Source organism: Takifugu flavidus, chromosome 17, assembly GCF_003711565.1.
Source record: "Takifugu flavidus isolate HTHZ2018 chromosome 17, ASM371156v2, whole genome shotgun sequence".
NCBI classification, from domain to species: domain Eukaryota; kingdom Metazoa; phylum Chordata; class Actinopteri; order Tetraodontiformes; family Tetraodontidae; genus Takifugu; species Takifugu flavidus.
The window spans coordinates 7250744-7269566 of NC_079536.1; the positions used below are offsets into that span (position 1 = coordinate 7250744).

Here is an 18823-nt window from a genome sequence, read left to right on the forward strand (position 1 = left end):
TATTTATTCTCTTTAATGTTGTCATGTAAGACTTTTTCACTAAAGTAAAGTTTCATTGAGTCAGGAGTGCTGTATGAATAAGATGGATTCTTACTGTGGTTATCTTGAAGGTGAATACGAAAAATTCAGAGAAGCATTCTAAAACATAGAGCTCCATTGATAATAAAAGCTGGGTTTTCATTTTTTCCCCCCTGTACATTCGTGTCAACAGTCGTGATGCCGGTGCCAGAGCAGCCTGTGGAGCAGGAGAAGGGGGCCATGGTTGCCCCGGTGATGCCAGCCTCCAACGGAGACAGATCTGAGACAGAGACCACCTCCTCTATCCTGGCCTCCGTCAAAGAGCAGGTAGGAATGTTTTCACGCCTGTGGCATGCGTCGGGGGCGGGGCTAAAGACTCTTTATGAGGCAGGAAAAAGGTGGTTGACTGTTTCCTGCCGTCAGTATTGCTTGTGAATAATAATAAGTGTGATCACAGATTTACACAAGATGACTTTCTCTATGTCTCACTGTAAGTGTTAAAGTATAAAACACTCCACCTCCCGAACAAACACGACCCTCGGTGCACAATGGAAAGACATTTGGCCCACTTGTGTTTGTCTTTATCCTTGGAACTTATTCCTTTGTGTCACGAATGCTCTTTCATTTGGATTTAGCTCATCAGGGAGCACACTCCGCCACAGACTTATCATTTTCTCCATCTGCACTGACTCCGGATTTCTTTCTAATTTCATATCAGATAATATTCCATTTCTCTCCCCAAGCGAAGGACATGTGATGATATAATTTTGGGGTTTTTCCCTTTTTGTGACGGGCATTCATTGTTGTGTGTTCTCCTTATTTGGCAGAACTGCTACATTACTAAAACCACTGAAGCCTGAAGCATAAAGTCAGATCTGAGATCAGATGTAAACTAGCACCCTGGTCTTTCTCATTGAGGGAACAATTGTACTGAACTTACTAAATTGGCTTTTACATTCTCGTATCGTTCTTAGGTTTATTAGGTTAAATTCATTTACATTCCTGGTTATCAGAAGCTCTGTGTTTTGTAAAGTAACAAGGTGCCTGCAACTCCTAGCACTAACATGACACACACAGACACACATGCGCACTTTCATCTTTGTGACAACCCAATGAACCCTGATCTTGAACCAAACCTAACTCCGACCTCAGTCTTAAACCAGATTGTATCCCTCAGTCTTTTCAATTTATGAGGACCAGCCAAAATGTCCTCACTTAGCTAGTAGAATGAGTATTTTTGGTACACACACACACACACACACACACTTCTGGGTCAGGACTGACTGTTGTCCGCAAGTATACTGTAAATATAGTTGAAAAAACTTGTTCTTCACAATGACAAGGAAAACTATGTTATCCATCCATCCATCCATCCATCCATCCATCCATCCATCCATCCATCCATCCTCTAATTTTTTGTTAACTACTGCTTTTTTTTAAACTAAGGCCTGATGATTCTCATGACAATAATACTTAATAAAGCTATTCAATAAAAAATCAGACTACTATTTTGAGGTTATTTTCATTTCCATGAATGTGTTTTTAACTCCGCGTCACTATTAAAGCTCTGCGTATGCCTGGGAAGCATTAAAGCTTTCAACATTGTGGATGATTGACAGGAAAAGAAAAAAAAAGCATTGTGAAGAATATTTTTACACTTGTTAAAGATCCCAGTTTGTTAAATTTCCCGACAACTTTTGTCTTTTTTTTTAGGGTGTTTGCTGAAAAAATCCTGTGAAGGAAGAGTGTCGCGGCACCCCCCAATCATTCTTCTCACACCCAAACAGCTCCTGTTTTTGGGTTGTCTCCTTCTTGAAATATTGTGTGGTTGAGGCGATATGTTGAGCAGTTTAAATACTAAAGATAAATATACACAGAAGGGGGGGGTACAGAGAGGTTGTATACTGTATATATAACCAGCCATTTTAGTGCTACATAAATAATTCCAAGTTTAAAACTAAACATTGTCTTTTTGTCAGTAATTTCTATCAGAGAAGCAGATATTTGTTATTCTGTGATGCCTCTGCATCAGGCTCTAGCAGTTCTCCCCGTCCCATCGATGTTTATCCTGTTTCAAGCATCAAGGATCTCCTTTAGAACACAGAGTGAAATGCATCTCCTATAAGTGCGACTTAGCCTCTCAGCTCCTTCAGCTGAAACTTCAGCGCACTCGGGGGCTGGCCTACACTTATCTGTGAGTGCTCCTTTTCTTGAAGCTCCACTAGGATTTCGCTTATAAACTGAGCACATTTCAGACCTTCAGAGGCTCTTCTGCACCAGAGGAGTTACTTTTAAATTGATCTTGTAGGTGTGTCTGATTTACACCCAGTTTAGCTGTTTAGCTGCCCGGATGAGTCTGTCAGTCTGTCTGTCTGCCCGCCTGTCCGTTCGTCTTTCTATTTGTCTGTTCAACCAACTGGCCTCCATCTATATAAATAGCATGTTTAGCTAGCTGCTCTTTAGAAGGGGTTGGACACTGGTGGTGTATTCACACCATGTCATTGTGACTTGTAACAAGCTTTAACTTACTGCCTCTGCTTTATAACACAACATATTTGTCAAATTACATTAGACTTATTAAACTGTTCATGTCTGATTAACCCAGAAGTGTTGCCAGTTTTCAGCTGCCAGTTTTTTACATACACTGAACATCTCATCTCGTCTCATCTCATCTTCTTAACTGCTTAATCCCTTTTGGTGTCAAAGGTTGGGTGCAAAATGGGCGAAAGCTGGTCCACCCCTGGATGAGTCGCCAGTTAATTGCTAAAGTATTATTCAGCTAAATGATACTAAAACAATCAAGGTACACATAGCTGAGCTCAGATTCTGGATTGTTATCACTAAGCTGTGTGAATCTACAGCTGCCACGGTCTGCATGTCTGCGGAGAGAGCTGAGTTAGGTGGTGTGCATGTGTGTAAGGTATGGATGAGCAGGCTGTAATGTGAGTGGGATGTCTGGTCAGGAGGAGGTCAGCAATCATTTAGAGCTGCCAGTAAACACACTCTGCAGACAAATAGTGGCCTTTTTCATACAAACAATAAACCTTCCTGTTGTTCATTCACAGGTTGTTATTGAACAGTTTGCATGTCATTGCCTTGTACCTGTGGCTCGTGCGATGGCAGAAAAATGAATGTAATGTAATGCAATCTAATTATGCAGCCTTCTAAACAGTAGCTTTACTCATAAAAGGACGTTGCAAACATTTAAATATATGCATAAAGTCCCCAAACGCCACCAAGGTGACTCGTGATATTTCTGCAAGCTTGACTGTGTCATTTCACTCAGATCTGTGAGCATCTGTGGGGCCTCACCCTGGCTATGGCTGGAGAAGAATTATTATTTGGCCTGGAGGCAGACAGCATTTTTGGCGCTGTTGCTCTATACGTGTGTGTGTGTGAGTTTGTCTGCTCGAGGTGGTGCAATGTTCCATTTAGTCAACATCACCCGGCGTGCGCCCCCACTGTACTGTCACCATCATCGTAACTGGCAGCTGGCAGGATACATGTGGCTGCAGCTGCCGTGCTTTGGGCCAAAGACAGAAGCAAATGAGATGAGATGTAACAGGAAGAGCTCGCAGTGCAACGACAACACTCACGTATGTGCAGGAAAACCATGAAGGATTCCCGAATAAATTTAAACAGAAAAGAGGTGAGAATAGAAAGAGCAAGTAAGCCTGTGTTTCAAATATCACATCAGATACACGCACCCCTCTCAGACTACTCCCGATCCAGATATTTGAAGGTCAATAAATGAAAGTGGAACCACGGAATAGTGCTGTTTGTGCAACATCTGTGCCGGGAATAAATTACTCAGTGCTAACTGTCTTGCGCACCGAAAAGCAAACTTCTTACTTCTTATGAAGTCCATTGTACAGTTTTCAGTCTTGGGTACTACACTCTCTAACACGCCGCTTCATTCATCTGGATATTATTTGCATTTGAATGCAAATGTCCAATTTGTTCAGAGTGAATTTCTCACGTAGCTACACAAAGCCAAACACACCAGGTTAAAAATATGTCTTAAAATAAAGAACGCCTTTTCCCTGCCATAAATCATGTATTTGAATGCTGCTAACAATTGCTGCACGCTGAAGACAAAGTGCTCCTGCTTTCCACTAATCTGCTGGGTGTATTGTTACACCCCAGCCACACCCATGGTTGACTGAGCAGTTTCAAGCCTTTTCAACAACGCGCCTGTTCAACATCATTTTTAATCAAAAAGGATCCATATTGATTTTGCCACTGTCTCCACAGATGTAGCAGGGTGCCAGATCCATTGACCTAGCTCTCTTCAAACACTCTTTTAGCTGATCTTCTGTAATGAACCTTAGTCCATCCGGAGCAACTAGAGACACCTAAAAACTGGGTCAGAAGTCCACAGTTTGACATTGTTTCCCTTAATGGTGCACCAAGAATCCAAACTCCATATTAATGTGGTCGTTTGTTACTTGTCCACCGTTTCCTCTTATTCCCAATCGCTTATGAACAATGCAAAATCCGGTTGGACCAGGAAGAACGATGACATGATTAGACAGGAAGTTTAATGAGCCGTGAAATCAATATGTACAATCCCTCCTCACCTGGGGCATGCTGGGTAATGGAGTGTCAGGAGTGCTTTGGAGCAGTTTTAATCACATGGATCTTGGATTATCCACTCATAAACAGGCCCGTTGCTGCCAAAACAACACAGTCCCCAAGAGACTGTTTGTGTTTCTGTGATGATTTTTCTTCTCATAATGGAAACTACATGGGCCCACCTACATCAGCCCTTTTTGCTGTACTGTGTGACGTCCGTATGAATGGGACTGCGAGACCACATTCACTGACGTTCAGTTCCGCTAGCCTTTACCACAGAAGTGGAGCCCACTTGTGATGTGTGTATGAATTCCAGTAACTAGTCTGCTCCCTGCATGCTAATGTTTCCTGAACCTTAAATCTGGCTTGGGGTTGTAATTGCTTGCATGCTGATGAACCCGTTAGCAATATGTTGAATGCTAATTTGCAATTGCCAAAGGGCTCATATGCACCATGAATGTTAATACTATATTGAATAGTAATACAGGTGAAAGTGGCAACAGTTTATGGATAGCCCTTGGAACCAGTGCTGGTGTTATCGCAATTTGATGCTCTAGCTTGTCAGGCAATAGAAAGGAAATTGTGTTATTTTGTGCAGCCTCAGCAACTCAGCAGACTGTCAAGACTGTATGTGTCCAACAGTCTTCTTCTGCCTGTTTGTGCTTTGAGCTTCTCTTGCTCAAGAACGATAACCTGGTGTAGCGTTGATTCTATCTTTAAACAAAGTATAACAATTAAAAGATTTTAAACTGAGGCATTAGCAGGGATTGGCCTGGGTTGATGTGGTAATATTTCCTCAACATGGTGACAAATGGTACAGTGGCACATTGGTTGATGTCCTAGTTATGACGGTAAATACTTTAGTGTTTAGTTCTCCGCAATGTGAAGTCTTACATTCTAAACAATGGAATTGTTTTCTTTCAATTTGTTTTATTTAGTTGCAACAGTACTTTTGAACCCCCCAGCTATGTGGTATGCACATAAAGTATCACGCCCGTCTTGACCAACTGCTTCGCCAGTAAAAACAGACACTTCATGCAAGAATGGGAGCAAAAGAGAGACAAGTTCTGCAGAGGATTTTTTTTTTGTTGCAGAGATATTGAACAAGCAAAGTTCTAATAAAAGCTCTTCGTGGAGTTCTTTTTAAGACCTCTTCATTTATTGACATTCACTAATATGTGAGGTCAAAAAATTCAGAAAAAATTGGCACTTTTCCCTCTCATCTCTCATCACCTGAAGTTTTAATGAAATGATTCAATAGCATTTTTACCCTTTTGGAACATGGATTTATGCAGAACCTTGAGTAGTTCTAGTGCACCTGGATAAAATATGTATCATTAAAAGGTGGATTTGTTTCAGTAAAGTGTGAACAAGGGCAGCACTCAGTGCTTGGTCAGGGCTCCTCAGTACTGCAGCAGTGCGGTGCGCCATGGAGCTGCTCAGTCCGTGGCAGGTTGCTCTGATAGCAGCCCTCAGCTCTTCTGAAGCAGAAAGTCCTCTAAAGGTCTCCTGGTAGATGCCGCGCTAAGCGCTATCCTGATAAAACCCAGAGCACCAACAGCAGCAGATGACATGGCTCCCCAAACCATAGCTGCAGACTCTGAGACCTTGGGTCCCAAATGAAATTCAAAAACAAAATAAATAAATAAATAATTATTTGGATCACTGAGCAAGAGTCCAGCCCTTTTTTGCTATCACACCACTGACGTCCTCTGATTCAGGATTAGCTGAGCAAAAGGAATAAAACGTGCCCTTGTCTTGGAAACGTCTGGTGGTTCTTGCAGCTCTGACTCCTCTGGAATCTCCGCCGTATTCTTGCTTTGTTTCACGATCCTCTCAAGGGTGTGCTTGTCACTGTCGTTCTTTCCATTTACCTTCCCCTGCGTGTGCTTGGATACAGTGCTCAGAACGGATCCGCTAGCTTCCTTAGCAACGACCTTTTATCGTCCCCCTGCAGAGTGACCTCTGGTCAACTGTCTGTTCAGCAGTCTTCCCGTGATTACCGGTATGTTGCCCAGACTGAGAGACCATTTAAAGGCTCACAAACCCTTTGAATGAAACTTTTGAATTAATTACCCAATTACCCAAGACTCTCTAATATTCAACCTCTTCATGCTGAATTTTGGGTTTTCAGTAGCTGTACGCTATAATCATCAATATTAAAGGAAATAAAAACTACACACATCAGTCTCTGTGTAATTAATATTAGTTTCACTTTTTTTTTTACTTAATTGCTAAAATAAAACAACTTTTTTGATGATATTGTAATTGATTTAGATGCAAGAGTAGTTGGTTGGAGATTCGTTCATAATAAGAGGTCAGTTAAATGAATAAATGTGGTGACAGAACAAAAAAATATAAATATCATTTCATTTTCTACATTTTGTATCCTGCCCTGTCACGTTTGACCTTAGAGACTTGATCTGATCTGATGAGAAAACATGAGCTTCAGCTTTACTCCTGTTTTAGAGGAAATAGGCCATTCATTCTTCTTGAGCCGTTATCGATCCGAAAATGAGAAAATGGAAAGATTAGTCTGTGATGGAAAGAGCCATTAAAGAGCTGGGGAAGCCGAGAGCTCATCCGATGGCCGAGTATTTATCAGTCCAAAGACACTTTTGAATGTCGGCTTTCCAGGGAATCTATGCCGAGAGTGTTCCCAGCAGTTTTTTTTTCTACTTTAAAGACTTGTACGGGACAAACAAGTGCTAATTAGCTGAGGATAGGTGTCAAAGCTATGGAGATCAAAATGAAGTAATTATATTTGGCAAAACAAACACATAGAGAGGGGAAATGACAAATAAATAGTATTGCTGAATTCATCCACAGGGATTGTTTTATGGTTAGTTAATTAAGGCTAGTTAGCAGTTATTGTACTTCTGTCCTCTTTGTTACACATGTCTTGAGTCTCTTTTGACTTGCTTTGATTGGTAGTGTCAGGTGGATGATATTAAAGGAATAACTGACCAGAAATAATTGGAACTATAATGTAAATATAATATAATGTATCGTTATTAGAGCTGATTTCTTTTTTCACCAGTGGGTTAGTAGGAACACGACTCAGAAACCAGATCAGGAACCTTCTGAAGGACCAGATCAGGAACACACTCATAAGGTTCAAGAATCAAGATTCAAGATTTTATTTATTATATTACTTTATTTGTCCCACAACGAGGAAATGTATGGCACAACAGCAGCAAAAACACACAGAGAAAAATACAGTCAGTAATGCAAGGATAGAAAAAGAAAAAGAAGTATTTATAATAAATATATAATACAAAAATTTTAAACAAGAATATAAATATATAAAAAATATATAATAATCCAAGATAAATAGATAAAATCAGATTAAATTAGTTATTTTCATATTTTTGGATGATTTAATTGAAATATCATGTACATATAGTTAAATTTTCAAAAATTACGATGACATTCATGGACTTTAAATGCATAAATAACTGTTTAACCTATGAATACCTCTTATATTCTATAGCATTATATCAAAGAACGCATGGCCTTGCAGCTGCAGCGCTCAACAAGGATCAGACTCGTCTGCAGTTGCCTGCTCACACCAGTGTTGATCCATAGAGGGTTCAGAAATCTCTGGCTAATCAAGAACGGCTCTGTCATTGCAGTTCTTGTGGGAATAAAGCGGATCATTCCAGGGCTCCTGCTTCCCCCATTTCTCTCTGTTCTTTTGTCATTGTGCTGTTTTCTCTTCATTCTTCCTTCGTTTCCTCGTTGCTCCGTCTCACATCACCCCAGCATTCTCTGCTGTGTTTCGCTCTCTCGCTAACTTCTGTCTGTAACGAATAAATGAGCTTTTGGTGGCGTGAATGCATCACACCCCTTTACCCTCCTCAGCCACTTTTACCCACAGTGCTTTGCAGCGGTTGGAGATGTGCATCTAACCATCTCTAATGAGCTCAGTCGTGTTTGATACTGTCAAATGTGTTGTTGTTTATGGGGGTAATGATTTGTGGTCGCCATAGAAACACTATTTCATGTGCACACTGTTCCATCGCTGGCGTCTGGACCAGCGGTGCAGAGGAAACTTAATATGATTGGATTTAATTTAACTTTTTGAAGAAACTAGCTGCCGTGTGTCCAATGGTCCTTTTAGTAAATAGTCATTTCTACCAGTTCTGATGGTCTAATCATGGTGGAATAGAAGTCCTCCGGAGAAAATCTAATGCTTCACACAAGATTCTGCCTTTTCAACATGTTTGTCTCTCTTCTCGGGCGTGGGGGTACGAACTTAGATAATAATAATAATCAGGGTTTTTTTAGGCTATCACATACCGTCCTCAAATGGAGAGGACTCATCTGTTGTGGACAGTGTGAAAATCTAATGTATACTGTATTGCCAAATCTAATGACATTAATTTCAGAGCTTTTGTTGCTCTTAGCTGAATTCGTATTATTTCCATGCTGTCAAATGTATAACATCATATCAAGTTGACCTAAATCTGCAGATATTTACTGTCAGACTTTTTAAAATTTATTTTCTCTAAACGTTGCCCCTTTTAACCTCTTCTTCCCTTGTTCTTGTATTTCTGTCTCACTTCAGACTGCGTATTGTTTGATTCCCATCTATCCTCTTGGCGGCTATGGGTATTTGCTGCCTCTCTGTCTTTTGAAGCTAAACTTTATCTCTTTGCATTCTCTCCCATCACTGTTCTTCTGTCAAACATTTATATGGTAGAAAGGTGCTTGAGTGGATTGCCAGTGACTTGTCGATCTCTTGTCATTTTTATTGCTTTTTCCTCTTGACTTAACCTCATTTTCGCTGCAGATTTGCACATCTCTGTACTGTGAAATGAGTTTTTGTGAGATCTGCTTGTGTTTGATTCTGTAATCTCAATAGACTCTGTATTCTCGACCATCCTCCTCCTCCCTCTGATCCGGTCTCAGCTCTTTTAAGTACCGTACTTCCTGCTTGGACTCCTTTTCTCCATTTTCCACCATTCTTTTCCCACCTTCCTCTGCTGCTGTGCACATTTGAGCTGGTCCTTTTCAGACCACCTTCATCATGATTTTGGGCATAAAGACTAATACTATCTTCTTCTCCATGGAAAATCATTTCTCCACCTTTTGGAGCTCTTGATTACAACCTGTCCACATGTTTAATATTCTGAAAGGTGAGCATTCACCTTCCACCAAGTTGCGTTGGCTGTCCTGAATGGAAAGCTGGGGGAACAGATTTGTCGGTGCTTCATAAAACATTAAAAACTCAGCCTACAGATCACTTGAAGCACATCCAGGGAAGTCAGAGTGAGTGGGACAGAGATGAAGACTGTCCTGTAACATCGAGGAGGGGAAAAGCAAAAATGTATTCATGTCCTTGTGAGGGAGACGTTGACATAAGACTGTAGTTATCGCTGTAAAGGAGCTACGGGATCAAAGACATTAGCCTCTTTTGTTGCTCTGGGCTGAGACATTCATAATGCATTTGTTCACGACCGGTACAAACACAATTTAATATAATGATAAAGATATCTTTGCACATTGGGAACAAAGCTCCACTTTCTGGCCGTCCATTTGTCTGGCAAAAACCTTCTGTTCTCATTATAAAAGTCTTTATAAAACCAAGAGCTGTTTTTGTAAGTTGGTTCTCTTTGTCTATGGGATGCTCTTCCAACATTGTTGCATCTGAATCAGTCGACTTTAAATGAAATAAAAATAACAAACTACAACTTAGAGAGGCTTTCAGGATAACTAGGCGTTCTTGTCCTGCTTAAGGCTTTTATTATGAAATTTATTCTTACACTTTTTTCTGTTTTATCTCATTTGTACTATATGTTAATATGATGTATTGTAATTTAATCCATAAAAAGTGCTCCATAGATAAGGTTTACGTACTTACTCACTCGTAATCGTAATAACCACAACTGAGAGAAAAAGCCCCGCCTCTTGCTTGTGATGGATGCTGGTCACCGGTGATGCACATAAACACATTCCATCTGTGTTTTCACCCTTGGCCAAGGCAGGTTAAACAGTGAAGCTACATCATCAATATCGAAATGAACTTGCTTGTAAAGTGATCATTTAACTGATGATGACTTATGTAAATTAAGTTTCGTAAAAATACACTTTGATCATACAGTTAGTCTTATCGTTCACCCTTTGGTTGGCTAATATGAATTTCAGCTGAATTTTTTGGTGAAACAGCCAATTAGGCACAGTGATGATATTGGAGCAACAGAGGTATCACCATCTTCTGCCTATGCACACATGCAGATGCAGAGCAGACTTAATATAACCGGGTGCAACCGCAGTAGCTGCGTTACCAACTTGAAAACATCCTCTTAATTCTAAAAGGACTTGAGATCTTCTTTCTGTGAGGATGTGAGGATGGCTGAGCTCTTACTGCCGCTTCCTCCTCCTCACTTTTGCTCTCATACATCTGTCTTTTCTTTCTCTGTTCTCAGAATATCTCTATTCTGATTACTTTATAGCACAAAGAGAGATTTGGGGTAAAGACATCAATGAAGGGTAAATAAGAAACAGCTGTGATCAGAACAGGAAATAAAGGAATGGATAGGGCAGAAATGTTGTCATAATGTTTTTGAATAAGAGAGTAGGGGCAGTGTGCACGTATTTCCAATTAGATTGAAGAAAGGGAAGAGAGAGAGAAGAAAGAGAGAAAGATATTCAAAAAGAGACAATTGGAGGTGAGGTTTGCCTCCTGGGCCTGGCATGACAAAAATAAGACAACAGACTGTCTAATGTGCTACCACAGATACATTTCTTTATATCAACATAACATCATAACTTCTTTCTTTAAGATGCTTTGAGGAAAATTATTATTCAATCCTCCATTAATTTTGAACATTAAGACCCGTAAATACTCATATATGTCATAATGAATCATGATTATATGATAGTTCGCAGCTACATGTGTCTTGAAGCAGACTCCCCTGTGGCCGTGACGTGAGCGCTAAAACAAGCGTGCATGTGTTTATTTGTCTCCATCGGCCGATCAAAGGAGACACCTTCTCGCATTAGACAAGGGGCAGATGAGTCTGGTTGTTCCTGAGTGCTGATACTTGGCAGAGGGTGTGAGTAAAGGTGCATATTTGGGAGGAAATCTTAAAGGTGAATATTTGATAGTGATATTTGTTTTGATCTGTGTTGGCAGTGTTGTATTTTTCAATTGAAATTCATTGTGTAAGAATGGAAAAGAAGAAGAACGTATTTAATCACCGCCCCCACCATCTCCCCAACGAACACGCGCTCTGAAGCACCTGCCGACAGACCTCATTCATGCACCTGGGCTCTCGTCCAAGACAGACACTGACTGTCTAGAAGGTTCACTCCTTTGTTTACACTTGGATTATCCTCAGGATCTCAACACGAATGGACGTTTGGAGGCTGGAGCTCAGCTTCTGCACCTGCACATTTCAGTTGGAAGATAATTTACCAGGAGGAAATATAGAACGAGGAGCATCATCCGAAAAAATGATAGAAAACAGTCATGATCGGTGCATTCAGGCGATGCTTATAGAGAATTAGTCCCCAAAAAAGTCAGAATGAAACTGTGGATGAGTATAAAGGAGTGTGGGCTTGTCTCCTGCCCTGATTCTCTTCTCCTATTCACTTTGTCAGTTAGAGAACAGATGCTAAAAGCTAAAGTACTCTCCATCCACCCCTCCATTTGATAAGAGAGGCCCTGAAAGGCTGCCCTTTGCAACCCCAACACCACAGAACACCAATGTGCAGCGATGATGTGAAAAAGAGAGGGTGGGGTTAACTTTAGTCATATCAAACAAAACAATAATGACTTTATTCGGGTACCACAAACTTTAAACCTGACCCTCAAAATAAAGTATATTATGCGTTTTACTGTGCCATTTTTTCACAAAGCAACAAATGGCCTAATTTTGAACTGTGAAAGACTGTGAAATTGTAAAATCACTGCAATTAATGTTGAAAAGACAAGAATCAGAATATAAGCAGAAATCCAACGTTGTTTTGCAGCAAATTATTGCGGGTCGCCAGTTGTAAATTCATTGTGGTGTCTCATTAAGCCAGAATGATGGCTCATGCCTACTGCATATTTAAATCAAATCAAATCAAATCAAATCAAATCAAATCAAATCAATCTTTATTTATATAGCGTCTTTTACAATCAAAATTGTTTCAGGGCACTTTCCAGAATCCCAGGGCCTAACCCCAGACAAGCAACAGTGGCAAGGAAAAACTCCCCTTTAACAGGAAGAAACCTTGAGCAGGACCAAGATCATGTAAGGGGACCCTCCTGCTGATGGCCAGCTGGGTAGAGAGAGAGGAGAGGAGAGGAGAGGAGAGGAGAGGAGAGGAGAGGAGAGGAGAGGAGAGGAGAGGAGAGGAGAGGAGAGGACGGTGCACGGTTGCTTTTCCTCGTGTTTGCCTGATGATTTGTATTGACTGTAGGCTTTAAAGTAGCAGCACACTATAGATATGTTACTTTCATCAGGTTTTAATTTTGAGAGGATTTATAAGATGATGAATCTTTCCCTCAGAGACTCTCTGCTGGAAGAAATTAGATTGGAAGCGGACTTCCAAAGACCCGCACTATATGAAGGGGTTTTGTTGTGTACAGCCCTGCAGGAGGTTGGAAAGAGTAGAGCTGTTTGAAATGTCCCAGCAGGTTTGGACAGCTTTGATCAATAACGCCGTAATCATAACAGAACAAGACAGACAAGTAGTCGGTTACGCATGTCATCAGATCAGCGTTTGTTCTGACACTGAAAAGAAAACTCCCTTCCCTTGTCTCACCTGCTGGATCTTCTCGTGTGACAGCAAAGACAACTGAATAATCACCGTTTTGATCAGCGCATTTGTATATTTATGGGTGTGTTTGCAAAGAGGAAGTGCTCGGCCGACCGTAGGGGAGGGATCTGATGCTGCATTGTGCCTTCTCTTTTTTAATTTGTTGTTGCTGTGGTTGGTGAAAAGGACATATTTGTTGTTCTGTATTCACTTTTCCTTTTCTGCTGTTTCTATGTGCCATTTCTCAGTGATAAAAACCTAAAAGTGATGCGATGCTACACATCAAAGACACAACCGTGAGACATCAACCCCCCTGTGATTACTGATAGAGCTGCACCGTGGGTGACTTCCTCTATGAACAACCCTCTCAGTGGGGGGACATCTTTACACAAAGACAGCACAAACACACAGTAAATTACAGCCCATACACATATATTCCATACACCTAAACAAAACTGAATAAAAATCAAGAATTGTGCTCAGTCAGCTTTATCAGGCTCACTCCCTTGCAGTCTCTATAATCTCTTGATATGCTGCATCTCCTGTACTGGGCTGTCTCTCCTCCCCACTGCTCACTTGCCTTCCCCCCATTCTAGCTTTCTTTTTCCCAACAGTCCCTCTTTGCCTTCAGCTCTCTCGGAGGGGGGCTCAGAGCCGTGTTTCTGCCTAATGATGCTTTGCTGAGGGGAAAGAATTTTGACAGTTGACATTGTCTTCTTGCTCTTTCTTATTCATGCACACACGGCAGAGACGGGTGAAACCTGACCAAGGATGCTGCAGTTTGTTTGTTGAAATGTTTAGATTGATTAGACTACAAATACCCTTATCAGCTGGGTTCTATTACAAAGGGCCCTCATACTTTTACAGTGTGATCATAGAGGATTTGGTCACTCTTTGCGTCCATCACATTCGCCACGACAATGTTTTTAACCGGCTCCGTGAAGGAAAAACAACACTTTGGGTGTTGGGTGTCATATTTCCAGGTGTTTTCTACCCCAATGTTTATCTCACCATATACACTAACCTCTCTAAAATCCCCATTTACTAATCACTAGCAGTTTATTCAGGCCAGCCAGAAAAATCCCCAATTTGCATCTCTTCTTTGATAAAGTTTCTACAAATCCTACTGCATTTACAGGCATATCACGACTTGCAATGTTTTTAGGGAGATTTATGTGTTGGTGTGTATTTATTTACATGTTTACCATATTTCCTTTTCACTGAATGCCACTGAACTCCAACCTTTTTGTTTTGATTTCTCTCTGGCTCTCATCCTCTGCCTGCTTCCTTTCTCGCTCTAATGAAACAACATACTGTAGATACAGTGTTCTTTCCCCACTCAGCGACCGTCTCTCTGTAGCCAATTAGTGGTGGAGTCGCCAGCTCTCTGTTTGCCTTCAGAGATTACAACTGTTTGTGTACACAAGACATAAATGAGCCGATCCGCTCAAAGGGCAGAAACATAGCCAGTAGAAAGCAGCAGAGTCTATAAAGAGAGTGTATTAACAGGTCTATACACACTGCAATTTTGTTAACTTTAGTGTTACATTTAGGATGAGACCAAATTGCTAATGTGCAAAAGTTTCGGTAGAGTGTGTCAAAACTCTTCTGAAGGCACAGTGATGCATTTATGGACTCCCTTTCCACAGAAAGAGAAGACACTAGATGGGGTGGGGAGTTGCAAGTTCAAGCACGGGACAGTATGCACGAGGTTTACTATGAAGTTGGGATGGTACCAGGAACATCTGGACTGATTCTGGTTTAAAAGGCATCACTGGGATACATCCAAAAGTGGCTGATAGCAGCAAAGCCAAGAAACTGGGAGACTTCAAGTTTCAGACTGGAAACAAGCTGCAAGGTCACCAGCCATCATTTGCTGTCATAACCTGCGTCACCAAGGTCCCGGTTCTGGGCTCTTTTTGAAGTATGCATCATAAAAACTCGGATGAAAATGTCAACATTTGAAAGGAAGAAATGAAAACGCATTTGTCAGGTTTTGATGTGGAGAACTTAGATAGCAGCTGTTGCCGATGGTCCCATTTCATGTCCATCATTTTCTACCATTTCTTCATCTTTCTCTTTTTCCTTTGGGACTATTATTTATTGCAACAGGCTTCAAGATTTTGACAGGATCCCTATTTGACATTGCCCAACATCGGTCATATTCCTTTTTTTTTCTCACTATCAGTTTAGAAAATATTGTCGTCCTTGATACTTTACCTGCATTTTAAAGGCTAAGTGAAAGATCATCGGCACAGCTGAGTCATAAAATGCATGACTGTCGCATTTTTGTCAAAACACTGAAGTTATAGCTGCCAAATGAAAGGCAGCACTTGACATTTGACTGTAAATGATTCATTGTTTTATCTGCCTGTGGAGTTTGAAGGATCTGCACCATCGCGTCACTCCTTTGTTTCTGTCGTACGCGTGCATCGCACTAGCGTCTGTGTTTTAATGCCCATTTCTGCATCTTCCGATTGACTTCACGTCGAAGAGACCGTACCAAATTCCTCTTTGTGGGAATGGCAAAAGCTTTACTTTAACATTGTGAATGAACTCCAGTTTTGGCGGAGAAGCTTGTTAAGCCGTTTTCCTACTCTGCCCAAGGGCCCGTCTGTGATTTTATCATAGTCATGCTTGTCGTTAGAGTTTAGGTTTAGTGACTGTCAGACGCACAGAGCCACACATAGCTGCTCATGCTATGTATGTGTGCAGACACACTGAGACAAATTAAGGAGCTGTGTCTCTTTGTTGCACACCTGTGGTCTTTGTGAACACGTGTGGGATTGAACCAATCTATCAAAACAGGGTTTGTGATTGTAAACAGACAAATGACCCCTGGGGCCTCTCTGGAATCTCTTGTCATATCATGTGGGGCTGGAGGTCAATGTAGAAGGACACGGTTGAAGGAAAAGTGTGTCCTTTTTTTAATCAACTGCTTTTGCAACGGTTCGCAAACTCAAAATACTGTTTTTATTTGCACACAAAATACCAAAATACCGTATTTTTGTTTACACACTATCGCTGCGTCTCGCAGCACATCCACCGTCCTCGAGTGTATCAGTGGCTCCACTGCTCACAAACCAGCAAGTATTAAAATCTTTACACATTTACATGTCATCCATTGATGAAGTTTTTCAATGAATTGACCTAATTAACAAGAAAAAGTTAGAATTTCACTCAAAATGACAAAATAAATGTATAGATTTAGCAGTGAGCACAGAATAGGTATCAAGACTTAACAACATGCTTTGTGGCTGTTTGAGGTGGGGATTGTGTGCACGTGCATGAAGAGCCCATGGCATTTCAGTGGTGACATTTTCAATCTGCCATTGTGCCTGAGTCACATCCATACTTAGTGAACACAGACGAGCTGTCATTTGTGTTGGGGCTAATGCTGCCCTGCGCTCACAAACACACGTGCACATACATGTATTGTGCGGCTTGTCAAATGCCAACAGCTCTTTGAAAGATAATCCTAATTTCCTACTGTCAACGCAGCCATAATCTTACAATCTGTGTGTGCCCATTACCCATTGGTAAAATACAGGTTGTCATTTAATTGTTAGGTATTTAATGAAATAATGGGGCAGATTACTGTTTTGTGCCATTTTCTAGGGTTTTGAGTATTGATGCCCATAAAGCAGATGACTCATTCTGACTAATTAGACATTGTCCTACTTTTGAACAATGCAATGAAAGGTCTGCAAATATTTGCAGCACTGCTCACGACCAGAAATAAAGAGAAAAAAATGGCGCATTCAATTACAGGCGCAGGCCCATAATTTTCAGGAGCTTTTGTTGCTGTAGCACAGCTGCAATCAAATGAGGTGTGTTATGTGCTGGTGTGAAAATCACTGGTACGATCCAAAGTGTGCCATGCTCAAGAGCTTTTAGACAACATTCAGAAAGATGCACACGTGTTCTTAATAAGATCAGGCTGCTTTTGTCTGTAATCACAGGGTTAAATGCAAGAACTTCACCAACAAGCTCAATCACTCAATCAAGTACACAAAACGGAGCTCACACCGGCGCTCAGCAGCACAAGAGATGGAACAAGATCACAATAACAGGTTGCAATTTTACTGGGACCTTTTTAATTAGACGCTTCTCTTCAGCAACTTCCTTTTGTATCTGTGGATTTTATAATAGCTCCATAAATAATTTGAGTTGTTTACTGAATTTTTTTTGATGAGATGAGAAAAAAATCCATCCATGAGCATCAAAGCTGGACAACATGGCTGCTTGGAAAATAAAGCAGAGCAGCTGAGAAGATGAAGCTGCAGCAGACCTGGGTCACACAGATGGTTTTAGTCTGGGTTCTGGACATCCATCCATCCATCCATCCATCCATCCATCCATCCATCCATCCATCATCCGTCCGTCCGTCCATCCATCCATCCATCCATCCATCCTCCATCCATCCATCCATCCATCCATCCATCCATCCATCCATCCCAGGAGGTTAGGACAAGTTCCTGGTCCAATGCTTGACACACACTATTCAATCACATGTATGGCATTTTAGTCTATAATTTATTTACTGTGCATGTTTTTTTTTTACCTTGAAACCCCACCCCCCTTTTTGGGGGGGTGAAATCGGAGACTATGAGTTGATGTCATTTCATCCAGCGCACCCCTAAATAATTTAATGAGGGAGAAATGTGAGTGTGTCAGAGTGTAACTGTGTTTGTGTGTTGAATATTTATAACGCATATAAAAGGTTTACAGCCCAGCTGTTGGCAGTCATGCTTCTGAGGGAGCTGCTGCAAAATTGTCAAAGAATCCAAACTGATCCACCTTCTCCTCACACACCATCTATCACGTTGTGGTGTTTGGGTAAATGCTTTTGTGATTTCCAGGCAAACTTATGGCCTCATGAATGGCTCATTTTTTCTCTAGTGAAGTGGCTCTTCGACTCGTCTGTCTTTGAAGCTCCTTTCATTCGCCTCTCTTTACCGGCACCACAGATATTTTAATCCCGGGCTCATATTTTTCAAACAAATCAGAATCACTCGGAGGAGTCGTGTTGAAGGTTTGAGCAGAACTAAAAATACCTTCACTGCTCCAGAACATTAGGCAGGATGTTTTACACATGGTTGGAAATAATAATGTCATTTTAGCATATATATATACACACACACACACACACACACACACACACACACATATATATAATTCAAGTCATCTGAAACCACGTAAATCACTTGACATCACAAGCTGGCTAGAACATTCATACACTGGTGTCACTGATGACCACATTTTTAAAACATTTTTGAAATCACCAAATCTTTACACAAGCCTGTTCAAGGACACACAGAAATGTTCAAAGAATCAGTCCCATTCATTCACCAATTGCTGCAGTTTCTCATAAATGTTCTCACCATCCACTCTTTAATCTAGCATGGCTTAGCGAGCTGCAGTCTGGAGCCAGATGTGTTGGGGTGAACTGATAACTGCTTGAGGACTCACAACA

The 18823-nt window shown here is 41.0% G+C and overlaps 1 protein-coding gene across 5 annotated transcripts in view; it reads left to right on the forward strand.

Annotated features, from left to right (window-relative positions):
• Positions 1 to 18823, forward strand: part of ctnnd2a (catenin (cadherin-associated protein), delta 2a) — a 142207-nt gene that overhangs the window by 21322 nt on the left and 102062 nt on the right. For 4 of the 5 annotated variants that reach the window (XM_057012103.1, XM_057012101.1, XM_057012102.1 and 1 more), the window contains exon 2: positions 212 to 345. The exons of the other annotated variant lie outside the window; for it this stretch is intronic. In XM_057012103.1, coding sequence (XP_056868083.1) covers positions 217 to 345 — 129 coding nt within the window. In that variant the 5' untranslated portion in view covers positions 212 to 216. The remainder of the gene's footprint in view (positions 1 to 211; positions 346 to 18823) is intronic. 5 annotated transcript variants of the gene reach the window in all.